The sequence below is a fragment of the Zingiber officinale genome, chromosome 9B, assembly GCF_018446385.1.
Source record: "Zingiber officinale cultivar Zhangliang chromosome 9B, Zo_v1.1, whole genome shotgun sequence".
Lineage (NCBI taxonomy): Eukaryota > Viridiplantae > Streptophyta > Magnoliopsida > Zingiberales > Zingiberaceae > Zingiber > Zingiber officinale.
The window spans coordinates 40,254,830-40,272,887 of NC_056003.1; the positions used below are offsets into that span (position 1 = coordinate 40,254,830).

The 18,058-nt window shown below is 36.3% G+C and overlaps 1 protein-coding gene across 1 annotated transcript in view; it reads right to left on the reverse strand.

Annotated features, from left to right (window-relative positions):
* Positions 1 to 5,590: 5,590 nt before the first annotated feature.
* Positions 5,591 to 18,058, reverse strand: part of LOC122024765 (fatty acid amide hydrolase-like) — a 45,462-nt gene continuing 32,994 nt past the window's right edge. The window contains exons 19-20 of the mRNA XM_042583459.1: positions 16,034 to 16,129; positions 5,591 to 5,873 (exon numbers count right to left, since the gene is read on the reverse strand). Coding sequence (XP_042439393.1) covers positions 5,799 to 5,873; positions 16,034 to 16,129 — 171 coding nt within the window. The 3' untranslated portion in view covers positions 5,591 to 5,798. The remainder of the gene's footprint in view (positions 5,874 to 16,033; positions 16,130 to 18,058) is intronic.

Sequence of the window (18,058 nt, forward strand, 5' to 3'; positions counted from 1 at the left end):
ATCTACCAAGGGTCCCAAAGGCTCTTCCTAACCTTAGGACTCTTAGCCTTAATCACCTCCCTAGGTGACTCATCTACCATGGTTATACCCACATGGTGTACCTTAGTAGACTTCCTCTTCTTAACCTTGGGCACCTCATCTTTTTCATAATCATATGCAATTCTTGCATACTTCTTATCACGGACTTTGGATGATTCTCCCTTTTCCTTTGTCACTCCTCCCTTGCCATTTTCATGTGGCACCCTAGCACTTGACCTCCTCTTGGCATGAGAGAGACATAATTTGACATTTTTGAATTTTTGACCACCCAAACACATGTCAAGTCTTCTAGGTCTAATAATGAACTTATCTAGGACGTTCTCCATTTCTTCAAGCCTTACCTTCAAGGCTTGATTTTCCAATTCTAGAGTTCTAACCCTAGAGTCAACATATCCACCTTGGACATCCCTAGACCTACCCACCTTCCTAGGCATATGTCTCCCTTTCTTGGGATTAATGCTTAGGTCTTCACCCACTTTTCATCCCTTAGGCAAAGTGGTTTGGGTCTTATTAGGTCTACCCTTAGTGTATAATTTCTTAGGATTATCTACCTTGTTAACCCTATTCCTATCATTATACCTAAATCCATAATTATTCATGGGTACATAATTTTCAATATTCCTAACAAGCATAAAGGAATTTGAACTTGGATTAAACTTAAAAATAGGGATTACCTTCCCTTTTACCTTTGAAGCTCCTACTTGACTTGAGCTCCCCTTCTTTTCTCATTTCGTCAATTTCTTGAGCTCTCCTCTTCTTGGGCACATCGTGTGGTAGTGTCCCCACTCACCACATGTGAAACACCTAACGTGCTTCTTCTCCTTGACTTCATCCCTACAACTCACGTTAGTTCTTAAGCAACTTTACCGGGTTTAGCGATTACCTACTTTACCTTTTTGAGCGAAGGACACCTACTCTTATAGTGCCCCATCTTACCATACTCAAAGCATTTGATGTGGTCATTTGTGCTCTTCTTGGTAGTTGAGGTGGAGGGTTGAGCTTCCAAGATCTCCCCTTCCTTGGATTGCTCTTCTTCCACTTCACTTGAAGGTATGGATGGTTTCACTTCTTCCTCCCTTGAAGATGTAGATGATACCTCCTCATCTTTTTTCTCCTCCTTGGATGTTGAGCACGTGTCAACAATCGATTGGTCCTTCTCCTCTTGGACCAATGAGCCCTTCTCCTTGGGCTCCTCCACTCCTTGGAGTTTTGTAGGATCTTCATGAAATGCAATTATCTTTTTCCACAGGTCACTTGCATTCTCGAATTTACCTACACTCACTAAAACATTAGGGGGCAATAAATTTAATAGAATTTTCATTATCTCCTTATCCACCTCTGATTGCTCCCTTTGCTCCTTAGTCTAATACCGAGGACGAAGGTGTTTTCCCTTCTTGTCCATCGGAGCTTCGAATGGATCCTCCAATGTCATCCAATGGTCCCAATCCATTTGGAACCAAGTCTCCAAGCGTGACCTCCGATACCTAAATTCTTCTCGGTCATATAGAGGTGGGATCCTGATATTCAATCCAAGCGGATCTTCTGACTCCATCTTCCTCTAGCACTTTGCTCCCTCGACGATTAGTCCGTAGAAGAGCGACTTGCTCTGATACCACTTGTTGGGACCTTGATGTCCGCTAAAGGGGGGATGAATAGCTCGTCACCCAAATCGTTGCTTCCTACACTTGTTAGTACACAGTGGAAATACAAAACAAAACTAACAAGGAAAAGCTATACCCTAGAAGACAAGAAACACAAACAAACCTAACACGTTTATGTAACATGGTTCATAGATCACTTACTCATACTCTACGCCTGTCCTTAAGGTGAACGATCTTGATCCATCGGTGAATGATTCCCCGAAAAACCTCTGGCTAGCTCAATCTCCTTGTGGGTGCAAAAACCTCACCACAACCTTGCTCAAGTACACTTGAACACACAAGAGGGCTTTGGTAGACTTCTAATAGGGGTTAACCACCTCTATTTCACCAACAAAGCCCAAGCACCCCGAGCTCTATTAAATAGAGCTCAGGAAGAAAACACCAAGCTATTTTTCCATCACCAATCGACTGGTACAACCACCAGTCGACTGGTCCTAAGTGAAATTAGGTAGTTGCAAGCCAACGATCGGCTACTAGTCGACTGATGAAAACACTAGTTGATTGCTACAGTAACGCTACAGTACTGCTACAGTAACACTACAGTACTACTGCAGTTGCGCTAGAGTAACATTAGAATTTTATCCTGGATACAGTCTCTCATGCACTCGTCTTTGCTTGCACAACCTAAACCTAGCTTTCTAGCCTCCTCCATCAGCCTCGCGCCCCACAGATGCCTCCCTATCCTTCACGCCTTGCCTTCTAGAGCTTCCATTAGCTTTGTCATTGTTGTTAGGTCTTTCTTTACTAAGAGGTCGCACCTCTGGGACTTATCCATTACCAAGTCACACTTGGACTTACGTTGTTGTACTTGTATCCTACACACTCACAATGCATATCAAATACAACAATAAACCTAACTTAAACCTCTGCCCAAACATCAAAACCTAGGGTCATACTAGATTGCTCCAACATTCTATTGGTAATAATATAAGTTTATAGCTGGAGGTGAGTGGAGGACCAAAAGGGGAAAGAATATTGGGAATGAATGTTTTGAGCAGAACCCATGGAATTACTGATACATCTTCTTCCACCCCACTAATAGTAAGAGCACAAATAAATAACTTGACTGAAGAGGTTATCAATTTAAAGGGGATATTATTTCAAAGGGATCAAGAAATTATTCAAAGAGATCAAAAAATGAGGTAAAGAGATCAGGAAATTAGTTAATTGCGCCAACAACGAGACTTCATAAAGTGATATTTTCAGTTAGCTCTGCTCCAAGTCAGATTCCTCTTGGTTTTGGTGATGCTGGTGATGAAGATGATGGTGATGGTAGTGGTGATGGTTCTTCATGAATTTGTTGTGTATAAATGTTATTTATCTTAGAATTAGTATTTTTTTTTTGAACATTTGTTATTTGATTGAGTTTATGAACCCTTCATTTTTGTACTTTTAATTAGTACTGTTAATTTATTTCAAACACAGTTGGTGAGGCCAAGAAAGGTGGTGGAAATTGAAAATCCATGTAGGAAGAAGTAAATCTTTATATATTAAGTTTTGTGTTAATTTATATGATTTTCTTTCTCATTAAAAATGATACTTTTTGTTTGTTTATTTTCTAATGCAAAAAAAGAAGAGGAAGTATGGAAGGAGAAGGGAGTGTCTACCATGCGGAAGAAGATGGATCATGATCTCATTTTATATCTTTCCCTCATGTTGAGACTTATGGGATATTTTGGGGTATTTTGTGAATTTGCTTATGGGATATTTTGTGAATTTTCTTATGACACTTGTAGAACTTCGTTATTGGATCTTTCTTGTTGAACTTGGTTATTTGTTCTGATGTGTTATGGTCTTGTGTTGTTGAACTTGGTTATTGGATCTTTTGTGTTGTTGAACTTGGTTATCTGTTGTCGACTGTATTGTTTGAATTGAAATTATGTTGTATATAGGATTGTTTGTATATACGTGATAGAAAGCAGAAATGGGAAGGTTTTGTGAAAAAAATTTAAGTTTTGCCACAAAAAATTTTCGTCACAGAATTATCGTAAGTATAGTATGTATTGCAAATCTACGATGAAAAATCACCTTCGTCGTTGATTTGTGACGAAAATGGACTCGTTGCAGATCTAACGAAAATGAATTTGTCACAACTCTATAACGAATATATTTTCGTCATAGATTTGCATTTGTAAATTTGTCCTGAAATTTGGCGAGGACTTATTCACAACAAATAATTTTTTGTCACAAAGTTTGTCGTAAATTTTTTACGATGATTCTTTTTTTAAATTAGTCACAAATGAACTATTTTTTTTATAGTGCTTTGTGATCTTTCAAAAAAAAATTAATTATGTCAAAAAAAAAAGTATGGTACACCCATTAGTTTATAAGCTATTGACATTAATATTAATTCTATCAGTTATGACTATAACTGTAAAAAAGAAAGTACTTTCTATCCTGAGAATTGTGAAAGTCAAACTGTGGGTGATGCTTGGATGTAAATTGTTGATATGATTGAATTTGATGTAATTGGTAACAAATGTAACTTAGATTTAATTGATGTTATCTTAATAAGTGACGGGAGTCTAGACACAAGAACTTGATAAGGAACAACAAGTGTAACTTGGAAGAAGTATAAGTTGGTTGAGGTCATCAGATACTCGATGAAGTTCAATAAGTTTTAAAAAGTTTCAGGGGTGCTTAGCAAATGCAGAAGACTCAGAAACAAGTACTCATAGCATGTTGAAGAAGTTATAGAGGAGAGAACTATTGACAAAATGATTGTTGAGTAGATAACTCTTGATTCAGCAAATGTTGACGTCGATGCACATGTTAATATATAGAATGTTAGTTCGATGGCTTAGAGATCTAAATCGAGCAAGAGTCAAAGGCAAGTCAAGCTTGGAAAGCCTCGATACTGCTAAAGACTAGAAGCTTGTGAGAAGGATTCAACGGCGGATCATTGTCGACGACACCGAGGCATCAAGTTGAGAACTCCTCTTAATTAATTTCTAGTATGTATAAATTTAATTCAAGTGCTCGACGATGAAATTGATCATGCGAAATTTGCTCCCATTTACTACGAGTGAGTAGTTCTTTATTAATCACTCACTTGCCTTTATAAGTTTAGCAATATACTCAATCGCAAGTGTATATATAACCCTTTAAAGAGTCCACCATCTTACAAGCATCAAAGCATGGTATTATTCCTATTATCTGAAGACACTACTAACCTTTTTTAAAAAATAGATATCAATAACTAGTTAGGGTCGAATGAGTGTTCATCAATTTGGTGGATTTAAAAAAATAAACTTAAAATAAAAAATTAATAAAGTAGACTTCTAATAATAAAGGGAAAGATAACGTTCCTTTAATAATCTAGTAAAAATAAAAATAAAAACAAAAACAAATGAAGATATATATTACAAGGGACACAGCTGTATAACATTACATACATACGCAGAGAAGAGCAGCAGCAGGACAGAGTGGTCTCCCAACTGCTTGGGCCCTGCAATTTGATTTGGAGTTGTCAGGAGATGGCTACATCTGCTACGTACCGCATCGTCCCCGTTCCGTACTCACCGCAAACCGCTATGATACGAACCAACCTAATAATAATAATAATAGCTTTATGGGATTGGAAACCCAGCACTGAGTGAATAAGGACAGGATGACGAGGTGGCGATGCTGCAGGGTGGGCACGTCTTATCTTCTGCTGTTGGCTGACTGTCTGAGTGGAAGACAGCTTTCTACAACCTCTCTCCCTCTCTTTATACTTGCTTCCTGCCGCTTTGTTTCGTTGTGCCAGCACAATCCACTGCCTTTGTCAGGCTGGTTTTGGAAATTAGCTGCGTCATTTTCCTCCTGTAGAAGTCCGTGTCCTGCCTTTCTAATTGAAAAGCACATGTGCATGTTAGCATCGAGAAATTAAGTTGACCATGGAGAAAAGGTGGGAGAAAAGGTGGGGTTTACTTCAATCCCCTTGTTTTGTGCGAGTAAATTTTCACATGAGAGAAAAAAACAATTGTTGTGAGTTTTTTGTTGATTACAAAGGGAAGGACTCAGTCGAAGTTTTCACAAATGAAACAGATATGCGTCGAGGACATTAAGCAAATTTCTAAACTGTCAAAGATGTAGAGGCTTTGTTCACATTCAGGTCTATGATGCTATTCGAGCTTGATTAAGAATGTCGTAGAACTGAGAAGGCCTCCTCCTAGAACCGGAACAAAGTTCCTGAAAGGGGTGATAATAAATGTTAGATTAGACTGCAGTTCAAAATGGAATAAGCTATAACATATTTACAAAAAACATACAGAAATTGGGACAGTTGAAATCTACGTATTTATTGTTTTGATTTTCCCTTTGGAAAAATGGGCAAAGTTCATAACATTTCGCTTCGACCAAGAAGAGAAACTAAGCAAAGGAAAATAAATATAGGAGTCTAACAGGAACTCGTACAAAACTATCTAAGTTACATAAATTACAATTGATAACGTAAGCTGAATTCCAATTTAACTCGATGTTTTCTGCAATCATCCTTAACAGAATACTGCATAGGCTTATAAACCGATGAATCGTTAGTATCTTATTAACTTCCATGAATGGGTATGGAAATCAGTATATTTATTGACGAAACTATAAATGCTTAAAAAGTAACTTTCTGAGTTATGATGTCTCAGCTCCAGTGTGGATTAAGCTGGCATTTATTGCAGTTTGCATTGCACATGGTGCATTGCTCATTCTCTTTGACATGGCTACTATTACTGATAAAAAATGTCGGTACTTGAGGACAAAAATATAAGCCATAAGTTGGCCAACTTTTCATAGAATCGATTAGGCAGGACTTGCACCAATTTGTGTCCAACCAAACAGAGAAGTCTTCCAAGTTCTATCTGGTTGCACAAGATATATCCTAGTTTGTATTTAATCAATCAAAACATTTTAATTACGGCTTTCCATTGAATATAATCATAGTATCTCAGCTTGCATTCTTATTCATTATTGATCAATGACCATAAACATTTTCTATTCTTGCTTTCCGGGTTTCATAGCAAACTTGCATATTGACGAAGCACCCTTGTCCTCACTGGGCCAATATTCCTTAACTGACAAGATCAATCCCATATCGTTTCTTTACAATTTCCTTGTATGTTTTCTATTATATGTATGAAACATGTCACAATGGCATAGCTAATCTTTACATATTGGGGCCACAGTATCAAATAGAGTTACTAGGACGTGCAACTAACAGATGGTAAGCAAATTTGAACCATGGAAAATAATGTGTTTGTATTATTTAGCAAATATTGCACATGGCGTTCACTATTCTATCCTCGATGACTTGCCAACAGTTTAGAATTTACCTCATTTCTACTTGGGTGATTCACAAACAAGATCAACTCAGAAGGAATTTCTTTTGGCGACATGGTTGTTCTCAAGTGACTCCCGTTGGGATATCTTACCTCCTAAGGTAGGGTGCATGCTCACAAGACTTATATGCCTTACCTTAATTTGAGACTTCACAAGCTAGCTTCCCTTTCTAAGTGGTGGTGGAACCCTCTTATCCTCATGCACCCCGTGGGATTTGTGGTTCATCATCTCTAATTTCGTGGGATACAGTAGATCATGCAAATTCAATCCATTGTTGGTCCTACGCATTGAAAGGCATCTTCCAGCTCAAAATCTCCTATGCTCTTAGCCTTGAGAAATCCTTATTGAAAACCAGTGAGGTCTCATTCAGGAACCGAGATGGTGCAGTGGCATCACACAATGACAGTTTCCTAATTTATCTGATTGTCTCACAATGATTCCTGAAGATGGCCGTTCATGATCTCTCCTCTCCAGTTTTCCATCAGGCCTCTCCTATACTCATCCGAGAAATCTTATTAATTTTCAGGATCTTTTCCCAGTGGCTTAGTAGGTTCTAAATATTACTTTTCAACCTTTGCTTCTACACAAATCAGAGAACAATGGAATCTCCACAGTTGGGTGAGCCTCCTCAACTCAGCTATAGAAGTCAGATGGATGCTTCATTTATTGATTTGGTCTTCCTATGCATTAATTAAAGTTTACGTTTTCACCTGGTTGATTGTGCACAATATGATCAACACCAAGAGCTTGTTAGTAGAGGATTGCTACACGTGGATCCCCGTTGTGCACTTAGTAACACCTCTCTCTCTCTCTCTCATCTAGTGGAGGAAACCACTTTCATCTTCTTTTTCCTTGTGATTTAGGTAGGAACAGACCCTCTCTAGTTTCCGTAATATGTGGATCAAAACTTTTAATGTCAATTCACTCGTACAAACAAACTGATTATTCAAACACATTAAGTCAGTGGCCACGGAACATTCAAAGCGAGCACATTTTATTCAAGAGCTTGATTTTCTTATTTAGGACCGTCTAGCAATTGTAAAATTGCTACTTATTATCAAGCAACAACTTTGTCTATGGAGATAGAGACAATGAGGAATCAGATTTCTAAAGAAAAACAAAGGCAAAATCATCCGACACCATCACAGCAGCATGGTGGTAAGAATCAGATTAGTGGGCAGACAGCTTAAACTCAAATCCAGATCTAATTGATCGAAGATTCTTCCCGTCCAAAAGGCTAAAGTATATCAGAATAGAGGACCATCTTAGACTCGGAGCATAATTGCATCATCAGCAAGTCAAAGAGGACACATTGTTATTATTAACATATAACTATACATTAGTCACTTCCCAAATAGCTCAAGTAATTAGGATGAGTGGTTAGCAAATTAATTTTAACACTAACAAATGTGGTGATTTGGGGCATGTCTTGTGAGTGTACCCTTACGATATTAACTTCTACTGTGAGAAGGTGCTAAGGCACAAAGCAATAGAGTTTTAATTTAGGGCATAATATAGCATTTCACCTCAAGTCCGTAGTAGTCACAGCAGCAGCAAACTGAGCCATGCCAAAGTCGGCTGCAGTTGCAACGCAATGAACTCGAAGATATCAGTCGACCATGTATTTACCTAAACCCAGCAAGAGATTCAAAATACAGATGATCCAATAGCCCAAGTATGATAACTATTTATGACATTTCTGCTTATTTTTTGATTGATACTGGTAGTATACATTTATTTATCACTGTGGAATCCATATACATCAACCACTCTATAGCAGAGCATATAGGCATATAGGCCACTTTATGTGACCCCGCGGGTCATCCGACTTGGTATGTGGCGGGTGTTGCCACAATGAGGTCGCAGGTCGATCCTCGGGGCAGCTGAGGAATAAATCCCTTATCCCCGTATTACACCATGTCCGTCACATGCTCGCTCGGATGCTGCGATTTACCTCCCTCGTGATGGCCTTGGGTCAGGTACGGCGGGGGCGCTCGGAGCGAGCGTTTCGCCTTTTGCAACAATATAGACCACCTTATGTGCTGGTAGGAGGGCCGCTAAGGCAGCAGATTTAAAATATAGACCACCTTATGCTTTGGGACGAGTTTACGAGTAGCAGTCACTAGATTCGTAGATGATCCACAAAGAGACAAAACTAGTGTAAAATATTAAGAAAATGTTACTCATTGCTTAGAGTTGGCAAAAGAGCTACGCGAACTAGAGTTTAATGAGAGAGCATGTCTTCCTCTGTGTCCCTTATTAAAGGTGTGACAAAATTAATCTCAAGGAAAAGCTTGCTCCTAGGTAGTAGACCTAAAGATAAGTTGCTCATTAGAAAATTTATCTCCATGTGTTCCCTACTAATATTGAGTTAGGGAATATTCTCTCTCCTCACTATCTCCCGCTCATACAATTTCTTTTCCCACCACACACCACCTCTCCTCTCCTCTTCTAGGCGTTGGTTTCCCCATCCAACAATGCACCATCCTCCTCCTCCTTCCAACACCAATGCCTCCTCCACTGGTCGCAATTCCTCCTAAGTGACACCAACTACCAACACCATACTTCCTCCGGCTGGTAACCTTCCTCTTCCTCATTCCTCTCTTCATGTTCCTTCCCATGCAACACCAACACACCAAAGATAGCGATGTTGCCTCTCTTTCTTGTTGCCACTTCTTCACCTCCTCTGTGTGGCGATGTTAGGAGGCAACAACCCTCTATTTTCCCTAATTGGTTTCTCTTCTCCCTCTCCTCTATTCCCTTCTCCATGTGCTTAATAACAAGCACCACTACTAGACACCAAAACCAAGAGAGGCCACCATCAATGACGGGCTGAGAGGACCCTCCTCCCTTCCCTTTCTCTCTCTTATTTATCTCAATGTCCACCGACACGATCCAACCCTCTTCTTCTCTCTCCTATTTTTCAATGCCCATGACCCTTGCTGCTTTTGCTGGAACCATGAGGAACTATTCACTTTCCTCATTTTATAAGCCTCAAGCTATCCTTGAACAAAGTGATTGCTTGCACGCGAGCCAAATACAGCAAAAATCAACCCTTTATGCCACTGAGTGGTGTCAATTATATATCGATCCTCCTATGTCATTCGACTTAATTCCTTACTATATCATCATTTATATTTAAATAAATTTTATCACCTTTTATTGTTACTAACAAATATTATTTGGTCTCTCTTTCTCAATTAATGTGTATTTCTCACGTAGACATTTATTGATCGTCTAATTATATGTCCATATCATCTTATATACGTCTCTTAGAGTTTTTCTTCAATAGATGTAATCTTGACTTTCTCTCTAATATTCTCATTTTTTATCCAGTTTATCATATATGCCCAAAGATTCACCTTAACATTCTCATTTTTACAACCCTCCTTCTGCTTGTATGCTCATTTCATAGTCCAACATTCAGTTTCATATCATATAGTAGATCTAACTGTCGTTTTATAAAATTTTCCTTTAAGTTTTAGAGGTACATTGTGATTACAAAAAACATCTTATGTCCTCCATTTTAACCATATTACTTATATTCTATGTAAAACATCTTATCAGTCTCTTCATCCTTTTCCAAAAACGATCCTAGAAACTTAAAACTTTCAATTACGGATAGCTCATTATCTTCTATCTTAATAATTGTCTTGTTAAGTCTACTACTAATTTTAAATTTCATATATTTTGTCTTTACTCTATTAAGCTTAAAATCTTTAACTTCTAATGTCTCCGACCAAAATTCGAACTTAGCATTACTCCTTCACAAGTCTCATCGACCAAAACAATGTCATTTTTGAACAACATGCATCATAGTAACTTATCTCGGATGTATCCAGTGAGTTCATCTATAACTAGTATAAAAAATTATGACCTAAAACTGATTCTTAATATAATTCTATTTTTATGGAAAATGCTTTAGTTAATCTACCTAGAGTCTTCATTGTTGTCATTACATCATCATACATATCCTTATTTGTCTAAATATATGCTATTTTAACCCCTTTCTTTTTTAAAAAAAAATTCTCCACGGAATTTCTCTTAGGACATGTAATTCTTGCTTCTTTTCTCCATAGTTTTCAATCATCAACTTTTCAAATATGAATCCAAATTGATCTTCGATCACTTTGGCCTCCTTAATCTTTTTTATATCACTTTTCAGAATTGCACGTAGATAAAGGTAAAAAATGTGAATAATTTTATGATTGACATTGAAAAATGATTGATTATTTCAGACTAATCACAGTATGTATTTAGGTTTGATTGACTCGAGTCTTTCATCTCAACAAAACATCTATCTAATTTTGTCAATCGAGGGAAAGATAAATATTTTATTTTATCATATTACTATTTTAGGTTAGTTTTTCTAATTTAGCATGGAAAAATAAATTATTATTTGAAAGTATATCTTGTTTAGAAATTAGGATTATATCAAGCTAGCGTGATCAAGATTGGATCTATCGACTTAAAATTTAATTATTTTTTGAAAATTTATATGATTATCATTATAGAAATTTATTTTGAATTTTTTGAGCTATTTTTTTTATTGTGATACATATTCGAGTGGAGCATACCAATTTTTAGATACTTAGATTATTTTATTGTATATTGAGATGGGTAAATTATTTTGACTTGTATACATATTTTCTTGTGCATGAATAAATAGATAAAATAGATTTATATGCTTCAAAACATCAAATTAAAATAATATTTAAAATAGTGAAATGGGCTTTTAAATGAATTAAACCATTGGGAGTTAAATAAATTGATAATCTTTCATGTTTATGTATGGTTTCATATGGGAATTAGTTTGTTTTAAAATTAAAATGGATAGTCTGATCTATTCTTCATTTGATATTTGTCATTAGAACTACTTTACCTTTCATACTACTTGTTCACTTAGATGTTGATAGTTGTTTTAAGTTATATATCTCATACCTAGAGACCACATACTAATATATAATAAATTAGTATAACTTATGTCAAAAAGTTGATTTAGGTTAGCCGTTCAATTAACTAATAAGATGTAAATTTAGAGAAGATTAACTGTGTAAAGATTTAAAATGAAATGATAATATTTAAAATTATAAGTTTAGCCTCATACCAAAGTACATGATTTTCCATGTAAAATTGTGATTGTGAGTGGTTGCCCACGGTCAATATTTATCTGTGTGAGTGTTATATTGTTATATATAAGCGTGAGAACTTTAGGCCATACATAATGTTTGTGGATTTATTAGAGATATATTATTTAGAGGTGGTGATTAAATGATGAAAATTAAAAAATATATTTTTATTAAAAGAATGATAATTTAGAGAAATAATAATAACTTTTAATGAAAATTTGAAATAAAGAAAAATAATTATATATATATATAGGGATTTTATTATGCTGCACACCCAGTGAGCACTATAGATTTTTTTTTTTGTTAGACTTAATACTATATCATAATCCCTAAATCCAAAAATTAAAATCTTAAATGGTTTAACAGCAAGTTTAAAAAAAAATAAAAAAAAAAAACGTTGTGCACCGCACAATTGCGCACTGTGCAGTGCGTTGTGTGTGTGTATATATATATAGATGATGCTTTACATACCTTACGCCGCATGCCTTATGCATACTATAACTTAACCCCTAAACCCTAAAGGCAAAACTCTAAATAACATAACTGTAAGCTAAAAAAAATAAACAAAAAAAATCAAAAAAAAAACAAAAATGCCGACGAGGGGCGTGGACAATGCATCATAGTATCTTTCTTGCATGATATTTTTGCCCCCAGAGCGTAGCACAGATAGTGGCCGCATGACATCTCTGGTGTAATGGTCAGGGGTCGATTCTCAAGAACTGACGACCTGGGATTTATCCAATGACGCACAGAACGCCTATGTACGTGCATTTACTTCTCTCCATAATCGTTGGGCCGGCAAGACAACCGTCAATATAGCGGATCTCCATTTTTTTTTTTTCTTGCATGATTTTTGTTAACCTCTTAATTAAGAACATATTTACTCATTTAGCAAATTTGTACTTTTGCTTTTCAATAAGCTTAGATTTTGTTGGCAAAGGGTACTATTTTAAGAATATAATTGGTTTCAACTAGTACTTATAGTTGATCCAAGATATCGACCTGTATATGATCTTTTTTCATTGTATGGTTTCATTATATTTGTTGATAAAGTGAATACGCATGTATATTATTGAACTTTTTGAATATTTTGAGTTAGTAATCGTTTGTATGGCTCTTAGTCCCCTTTTATTACAGCCACTAAGTGGTGGACCTTCTAATACGTGGAAATTATAACTTCAGGCGTGACACTAATGGAATTGTCTAAGGACTAGTGATACTCGTCTCATCTACGAAAAGGGAGTTATTTGGATTGTGATAGCTCGCATTTCACTTAAAATGTTGAGGGTTTTTGTATCTCTCGCCACCCACGGACTAGCAACAATACTTAGTTCACCTGATATATATAGTTCATTTTGTAAACAATGTTTGCTCTAATTTTAGTACAACATAGTCAAGATGTGTATAAGCTCTTCCTACAAATATTGTCTATTATTTTTAATACCCTTAGTTCTCTCATTATAGATAATTTATATATCAAGTCAAATCCCACCTCCCTTTAACATAAATACAAAATTTACAGATTTTCCTCACTTGTAATAGACCATTCAAACATTTATCAGACTACTTTTGTGAAAAAGTAACATTTATCATCAAAGTTTATTTTAAATATGGCATCCACTGACAATGCAAAAGCAATATCTACCAAAGGCTATTGTAGATTCAACATGTTAGAATTGCACTAGAACAGTTTATAACGTACTGATGACGTTGCCAATTCAAGTACAAATCTTGACAATGCAGATGAAAAGCATACTTAAGAGATTAGCGAGTTTGAAATTTTCAAAATACTATGACCATGGCATGAGAAACATTAATGCAAAGTACCATTATTACTAGAGCTCCTCTAAGACAAGAACCATTGAAAATTTTTGATAACTGTAGACTAATTCTAGGTAAGGAAGTTAAAGACAAGAAAAGCAGTTGAAGATGGGAAATATCTACCAAATAGAATCCTTGTGTGTGTGTGTGTTGTGTGTTGTATGTGCTAGCACTAGAAACACTATCTTCTTTGAGAAAACAAAATTGCAAAGGTAAGCGATGTAAATTATTGCTTTGTTGTCATGGTGCATAATCATCGATTTTCAGAACTGGATGTTCAAGCTATAAATGACAAAGAATTCAAAAACCTATCAACTATCAAACTAGAACATGAACTTATCATTTACCAACTTCAAGGAGAATGTACCAATTCTTGAACCTTTTTTATTCTTTAACATGAATTTCAGTTAAAAATATGAAGATGAACTTGAATATAGGTTCAGATTTGGTCAAAACAGATAATAAAATATTGCACTAATCATTAGCAGCAAAAGATAAAACCATTACATTGACAGCCCTTCCAGGGTGGCCCCCCACTATCTGGAAGAGAAGTAAATCATGGAGGGCTTTGCCAACAACAACGACGCATGCAAAGAGGGATTGAGGCAACAAGCAAAGTATTTCGGCTAGGAATCAACCCCAGGTCTATTGGCAGCAATACCCTTACATGAACCAACTGCTCCAGTTCGTGGGGGCAATATTGCACTAATCATGATGGCAAAAGGTGATTCGCTTGCCCCAGTGCCTCCGCTAGCCCGTCTCTATGCCAACACGGAAGAGATAAATCACGAGTGGCTACTAGCCTTGGGCAGTTGAATAGCGCATAGGAGAGAGCAGGCACCCGGCTACAAGCACTAATCATGCATTCATGGGAAAGGAGAGAAGAGAGAGAAACAATCTTGTATAAACAAGAAATAATATGCAATCTACGGCACAGAGACTGATTGTTTTACATTCATCCACTTAGTTTCTCAATTCTCATAGTTAAACTGGTTTCCTGGATCGACTTTATATTTTTCTTCCATTTATTGCTGTTTTATTTGTCTTTTGTCAGTTTATTGCAGGATGTTCATTTGGAAATAGAGATTAATTCTTAATATTTAAAAGAGCAAAGGAAAATTTTTCACACTTTTATCAGTAACGTGTGCAAATTACAAACATATTGCAAGTACTTTGGAAATGTCCAACCTATTAAATGAATGACAGTTCTCAAATCATCTATTATTACACTAAATTTCATTATATGAGTCAAATTATTTTAAAGACTCAAATCAGTGCATTTGCCTAACAGACACTGTGCATGGTATCTCTAGAAACCACAACGATCCTAATGGATTTTGAATGATCCAAACATATAATGGAAGCTTTCAATGAAGTTGAGAATTATGCAAGTCAACAATAGTCATTCTGTTTTAGATGAGCGTACAGGCAAAATCAAATAACATATATATATATATATAGAGAGAGAGAGAGAGAGAGAGAGAGAAATGGTCTATTGCCCGATGCCTTCTACGCGACCGTGAGCGAAATCCGGCGTGGGCTATCTAATGCAGCCAAAACCCATTTTTTTAATCCCTCTCTCATTTGCATGCAATAATTTCTCTCTCTTTCCTCTTAAATTAAAATAAAATTATCTCTTCACTCTCCTATTATTGCATGCAACAATCACTGTTGTATTGATGCTACAACGTTATAGCAGCTACTACAGTAGCTGCTACAACAGCAGCTACACACAGTGGCTGCTACAACAGCAGCTGCTATGTTGTAGCAGCTATTATGTAGTAGCCGCTACACATTGTAGCAGCTACACCACCTTTAAAAATAGCATCACAATGATTGTTGCATGCAATCCTAGGAGAACGAAGAGAAAATTTTATTTTAATTTAAGAGAAAAGAGAGAAAAGTTGTTGCATGTAGATGAGAGAGATTAAAAAAAAATAGATTTTGGCCACGTCAGATCACCCACGTCAAATATCGCTCACGGTCGCGTAGGAAGCATCGGACAACATATATATATATATATATATATAAAAGTTAAATAAGTTTAAAGCATCAATATTGTCAAGGTTATACCTCCACTGCAGCAGCTACTCTGAGAATGGTGGCTTCATTCCATGGCCGTCCTATCAATTGCAATCCAATAGGCAGTCCTCCTTTATCATGTCCAATCTGCAAAATCGAGTGGCCAATATATGCATCCAGATAACAAGAAAATGGATATATATAGAGAGAGAAAAAGAGAGAGAGAGAGAGTGTGTTTCAACTGTTTCCAACTTCCATTGCATCCACGAAGTTATTCATTTACATCCATTATAGCAGGTGCAAGCTTTAAATAATTATGCTCTCAGGGAGCTCAGTTATTGCATTGATTGCATAAGTGAAGTTTCTATTATGACCTAGAAATTAATTACCCTAATTGAGACATTTTGCTTAAATTAAACCAAGAAATTCATTGACTTGGCTGAATTTTTTAGGCTTGGAGCAGACTTGACTGTCAAAGGAAGGTCACAACGCAAAGGTAAAGCAATCAATAGAACTTGAGTGGAGGTCAGACTTATTTGATCTCAGGTGAAATATTTCCATTTCAAGGTAAAATTGGATTGAGGTCAAACTCATGCTTCAATGGTATGGTTGGTTGATTTGTTGTAAAATTGGATTGTGTAGAGGAGTGTGACTGAAGGATGGCGAGTGACATCTATTGGGTCAACAGTGACTAACGGATTGACTACTTAAGAGGAAAGGAACCCAAATAGGAGACGGGTCAGTTCCCTTGTCTACTTCGGTACAATGACAAAGGAAGGGGAAAAAAAGAGAGCAACGTAGCTCCATTCCTCACTTTCGGTTGTCCAAAATTGGGGGGAAGAGAAGAGGGAGAAGAGGAAAGGAGGAACACTGATAGAAGCATTAATTCTGTAGCTTGAGAAAAACAAAATGAAAAGTCTAATTTTATCATTTTCTCTCATTTTTTTTCCTGATTTCTTCTCTTTTCAAGAAGGTAAAACAAAGAAAACCTCCTCCTTCCCTTCTTCCCTTTGCAACGCTCTTCCTTTCTTTCCTTTCCTTTCCTCCTCCCATCAAATAAACACGACATAAAGATGGCAAGATAGGGTCATTTTCTCTCATTTTCTATTCTTTTCTTCTCATTCCAAGTAGACAAAACAATGAAAAACTTCCTCTCCCATCCCAGCTTCTCTTCTGACATTCTTCCTTTCTTTCCCTTCATCCTCCCCTCAAATTGGCATGCTACAAGAATGAGTTTCAGTCAGCTAAACTCTTCTTTGACTGTTCTTCTGGGATTTGAGGTTTGTCGTCAAAATTTTAACTGATTTCATAGTTCACCATTAATGTTTGTAATGGGAACAATGAGTAAATACTTTCGGTCATTTGAAAGTCAAAAGCTATTTTGTATATGCTTATAGTCATGAGATAAAATATGCTAATGCGGTATGCCAAAGATTCATGTGATTTAGCTGCCTTCATTTCTTAATTTTAAATGATAGTTAAGAATGCCATTATTATAAACCAAGAATGATATTAGCTAGTATTGATTGGGATGGGAAGAATGCAAAATCTGTGTATCCATGGAGGGGAGAATTTGAATCTTCTTAGAGGAAGGAAAGTGATAAATTTTTGAAATCAAACTTGCTTGATTCCATTGTTGATGTTTTGCAGATATACATAATCAGACTTGAAAATTGTGCAGCTCCTATAAATTTGGTCTACAATACGACTAATTTGGTGGAATTCTAGCAAAAAGTTAATTATAGATAAAACTATTTGTGGTAATTTGATCCATAATGATTGCCTCCCTATTTAAACTAATTAAAATTATAATGAATCGAATATATGACTAAGAACAAATATAATTTTTTGCTGATATGGAACCCAATTAATTGTTGTTACAGCGAAGTAGCACATAATATCAGTCACCACAGAAAAGTGTGCTTGCCCTCAAGCATGAACTTGGAAAAGCTTCAAGATTCTAGTAAGAGATGAGGGTTGTAAGCAGTGGCAATCCCGTTTAGATGGGGGTTGAGTAACTCGGTGCTACCATTGGGGACCAAAGTGGATTTAGCAAAAGCAACACTAACACCTAGG